Raw genomic sequence first — 5,000 nt, 5'->3', positions numbered from 1 at the left:
CGCCCAACCACCCACCCTGATGCAGCAATTCCCATCCCATCCCACCCCCCCACACACCCACTTTTGCAAGGGGGGAGGAGGGAGGGAAATCGATGGGTTAGAGAGAGAGAGAGAGAGAGAGAGAGAGAGAGAGAGAGAGAGAGAGAGAGAGAGAGAGAGAGAGAGAGAGAACACTCCTAACTGGAAAGGGAGAGGGGGGTTAGGGGGGTGTCGTAGGATTAGCTTCAGCACTGCATTTACAAGATCAAAGTTGTTACAGTGTGAGGGAAGAGAGGAGGGGAGAGGAGAGGAGAGGAGTGAGTGTGTCTGTGTTTCTCGTCGTCAGCATATCCTCGGCTTAGCCCACCACCACCACCAAAAGTGTTTACGGTTGGTGCTGGCGCCGATTCGACCCCTGCTTAAGACCAGGTGGTGGTTGTCAGAGCGAGTGCAGGAGGAAAATGGTTAGGGGGTATTGGTAAGGAGTCCTGACATTAAGTGAGAGAGAGGAACGAGTGGAATCGTTCTCACATCCTTTGAGCATATTGCTTAGACTTTACGACTAGTTTCTTTTTTTTTTTTTTTGCAATTGGACTATTAGAAGAGATAATTCCTATTCTATCGTAACCACAGGAAAGTGAATCACGATCCGTTTTCTAAAGTTGTATTTCATTCTTGTATCACCCCCTAATGATGATGTGATCATTGCACGAAAATGCACTTGTGAACTTATCTTGATTCAGGACAATGATGATAACATGGAAGTCCAGGTGTGGTGTGCAAACACATAGAAAGGCACACACGTGGACAAACACCTGCATGAATTCTTCATATATATATATATATATATATATATATATATATCTGAATTCGTTATATAAGACACTCCTGTACACACATCTGAGTACCTCATGTATGTTTTGTTATCTGAAGCACACCGCAGATGTGAAATAATTCTGAAACACGTAATACAAAAGAAAAATCTATTTTTTTTATCACGTTAGACCTAATTAAAAGTATCTTTTCAGATATGTTGTATATCATTTTTCGTCTGAAAATCTGTCATTTTTTTTTTCTCTCGCTCTTTTGCTGTCTTCTCTGATCTATTCTCTGTTTCTCATCACACATTACGAAAGCACTAGTCTTATTCTGACAGAGACTCACCTGTAGAAGGGCGTGAACCAAGGGGACTTATCTGTAGATAGGCGTGGTCAGAGGGAACTCACCTGTAGATGGGCGTGGAAAGAAGGCCTCACCTGTAGATGGGCGTGGTCAGAGGGAACTCACCTGTAGATGGGCGTGGCCAGAATGCCTCACCTGTAGATGGGCGTGGCCAGGGGGGCTCACCTGTAGATGGGCGTGGCCAGGAGGAACTCACCTGTAGATGGGCGTTGCCAGAATGCCTCACCTGTAGATGGGCGTGGCCAGGAGGACTCACCTGTAGATGGGCGTGGTCAGGGGGTCCCGGAACCATAGCAGGAGGTAGATGGAGTCACTGGGCGGATGCGACACGTCACACGGCAGCGCCGCAGACCCTCCTGTGACGCCCGTCACACCTGCCACCGGGACTGTTACGAGGGAGGGAGAGAGAGAGAGAGGTCGTTACGAGGTGTTACTGGAGAGAGAGAGAGAGAGAGAGAGAGAGAGAGAGAGAGAGAGAGAGAGAGAGAGAGAGAGAGATGGAGAGAACACGAACTTAAAATCTCTTAAAGCAAATATTGTGACACTGATACTTTCTATATCCCGATCGATTAGGCTTTATATATATATATATATATATATATATATATATATATATATATATATATATATATATATATATATATATATATATATATATGTGTGTGTGTGTGTGTATGTGTGTGTGTGTGTGTGTGTGTATGTATTACCTTTCCACATCTTTTCCAGTTTTGCACGACTTCATATAGTGTCCCTGAGCTTGAGAATTATTCGAAGACTTGTGAATATTCCCAAGAATGTGAATATTCCCAAAGGATGTGATCAGGTCACTCCTTTTCTCTTCTGTCTTCCACGGTGGGCGAATTCCATGCCTGTTTTCCCTCGCGTTCATGAATAAGGAGATATTTTAGCAAGCTGTTCACATCCGAACTAGAATGTACCTCTCCAGTTTGGGTCACCACAGATGGAGAAGCGAAAAGAGCTATTTGAGAAGGTCCACAGGAGAGCAACAGTTTATAGACGGGTTACAGTGAGAGACCATTGATTTGTCCACCATGGAAGAGAGAAAAGTAAGTCACAGTGAGAGGTTTGATCCATTGATTTGTCCACCTTGGAAGAGAAAAAAGTAAGTCACATTGAGAGGTTTGATCCATTGATTTGTCCACCTTGGAAGAGAGAAAAGTAAATCACAGTGAGAGGTTTGATCCATTGATTTGTCCACCTTGGAAGAGAGAAGAGTGAGTTACAGTGAGAGGTTTGAGGCCACGAATTTGTCCACCATGGAAGAGAGAAGAGTGAGTTACAGTGAGAGGTTTGAGGCCATGTATTTGTCCACCATGGAAGAGAGAAGAGTGAGTTACACTGAGAGGTTTGAGGCCATGAATTTGTCCACCATGGAAGAGAGAAGAGTAACCCGTGACCTGATGACAGCTTTTGCATTTACCAAACCATTTTGATGAAGTCAACAGGAAACAGTTGTGTGACAACGTACAACAGTAGAATACCCAGAGGACATGGCAGGAAATGAAGCAAGAATCTGTTTAAGGAAAAAACAAAAAAAAAGGAAGATGTGAAGAAAAAGTTTTACAGCAGGAGAGAGAGAGAGAGGAGAGAGAGAGAGAGAGAGAGAGAGAGAGAGAGAGAGAGAGAGAACACTAGAGAGAGAGTTGGGAGAGAGAGAGAGAGAGAGAGAGAGAGAGAGAGAGAGAGAGAGAGAGAGAGAGAGAGAGAGATTTTCACAACAGCGGGCCTTGCCCCCCCCCTCCTCCCCTCCCGCCGAGCGAAAACATTAATGTTTGTTACAGAGAGCTCGACACCCCCTCCCCCCCTCCCCCGGCCCACCTCCCCCCCCCTCTACAGAAATTAATTTAGTCTGCGAACAAGTGAATTACTACGAACAGCAGCGGGTCTCTCTCTCTCTCTCTCTCTCTCTCTCTCTCTCTCTCTCTCTCTCTCTCTCTCTCTCTCTCTCTCTCTCAACAGGCTTGTGCTTATCTTCCCCCACCCCTCCTCCTCCTCCTCCACCTCCTCCTCCTCCTCCTCCTCCTCCTCCTCCTCCTTCTCCAGGCGGAGGGGATGGAATATAATCACAAGCCACAGACGCTGATACTGTACATAGTGGTCAGGTCGCACCATCGCCGTCGTCTGCTTGCGCCCCCCCGTGATGTCATGGGGAAACGGAGATGGACTGGAGATCTGCTTGCGGCCCCCCCCCCGTGGTGTCATGGGAAACGGAGTTGGACTCGAGAGCCAACAAGCGTGCAGTAGTTACAAGCCAATGACTGGTAGATGGGTGGTTCACACTCACTATATATATATATATATATATATATATATATATATATATATATATATATATATATATATATATATATGTATATATAATTTTCTTCTCTTTCTCTCATACTATTCGCCATTTCCCACATTAGCGAGGTAGCGTTAAGAACAGAGGAGTGGGCCTTTGCTGTTTATTTCCATTCGCGTTAGCACGACGACGGTATACGACCCTTGATCATGACGGGAGGGTACGACCACTCTCCATGACACTACGACCTTGTTCAGCAACAAGGTACGACCCCCCCGTGGTATGAGACCGACCTGATGACCTTTTTCGTTGTATCTTACGCCTGACCCTTCGGCCTTGAAAGGTCAGGCCGTCGTGCGCAAGAGGGGTCGTACTGAAGTCTTCGTCTCCATGAAGGAGGAGGGGATGAAAGAAGAAAGAAAGAGGGAAAGGAGTGAGGAATGAAGGAGGGAGAGAGAAAGCAGGGAAGGAGTTACACAAAGGAGGGAGGAGGGAAGGATGAAGAAAAGGAGGGAGGGATGAAGGAAAGGAGGGTGGGATGAAGGAAAGGAGGGAGGGATGAAGGAGGGAGAGAAAGCAGGGAAGGAGTTACACAAAGGAGGGAGGAGGGAAGGATGAAGGAGGGAGAGAAAGCAGAGAAGGAGTTGCACAAAGGAGGGAGGAGGGAAGGATGAAGGAAAGGAGGGAGGGATGAAGGAAAGGAGGGAGGGATGAAGGAGGGAGAGAAAGCAGGGAAGGAGTTACGGAAAAGAGGGAGGAGGGAAGGATGAAGGAAAGGAGGGAGGGATGAAGGAGGGAAAGAAAGCAGGGAAGGAGTTAAACAAAGGAGGGAGGAGGGAAGGATGAAGGAGGGAGGGAGGGAAGGATGAAGGAGGGAGAGAGAGCAGGGAAGGAGTTAAACAAATGACAGTCTTCATTCCCCTGGAGGGAGACCGTCGTAGCGAAGGGACTTAAGGAGTGCTGGCTGGCCTGGCGCGTGGGAGCGTTGCTTGGAAAGGTCGCGCAAAGTGCAAACAAGAGCTCGGGAGCCAGAGCGATGGTGAGAGGAGGAAGAGGAGGAGGAGGGAAAGTGAGAGGAGGAGGAGGAGGGAAAGTGAGAGGAGGAGGAGGAGGAGGAGGAAAAGAGAGAGAAGTGGGAGAAGGAGGAGGAGAAGAAGAGAGAGAAGTGGGAGAAGGAGGAGGAGAAGAGAGAGAAGTGGGAGGAGGAGGAGGAGGAGAGAGAGAAGTGGGAGGAGGAGGAGGGGGAGGAGGGAGAGGAACTGGAGACAGCTGAGGAGGGAGGTGGGTTTTGGGTTTCGTCGCTGAATACATCTTGAGGAAGAGGGGGAAGGGGAGGGGGAGGGAAGGAGGTAGTAGTAGTAGTAGTAGTAGTAGTAGTAGTAGTAGTAGTAGAAGTAGTAGTAGTAGTAGCGACTCGGGGGGGGAGGGAGGGTGGAGGAGGAGGGGTTGTAAACCACCACACGACGTCGTGTGAGGTGGGTGGGGGCGCGGGCTAAGTCGTGCCTCTGTCTCTCCAGCGCTTCCCCCTGGGAATTCC

The 5,000-nt window shown here is 48.1% G+C and overlaps 1 protein-coding gene across 2 annotated transcripts in view; it reads right to left on the bottom strand.

Moving 5' to 3' along the window:
* LOC139752921 (nephrin-like) overlaps window positions 1-5,000 on the bottom strand; it is a 180,234-nt gene that overhangs the window by 89,393 nt on the left and 85,841 nt on the right. For both annotated transcript variants that reach the window (XM_071668985.1, XM_071668986.1), the window contains exon 3: window positions 1,418-1,547. In XM_071668985.1, the coding sequence (XP_071525086.1) occupies window positions 1,418-1,547 (130 nt within the window). The remainder of the gene's footprint in view (window positions 1-1,417; window positions 1,548-5,000) is intronic.

The sequence above is a fragment of the Panulirus ornatus genome, chromosome 13, assembly GCF_036320965.1.
Source record: "Panulirus ornatus isolate Po-2019 chromosome 13, ASM3632096v1, whole genome shotgun sequence".
Classification (NCBI taxonomy): Eukaryota; Metazoa; Arthropoda; class Malacostraca; order Decapoda; family Palinuridae; genus Panulirus; species Panulirus ornatus.
This window is presented reverse-complemented; position numbering and strand designations above follow the sequence as displayed.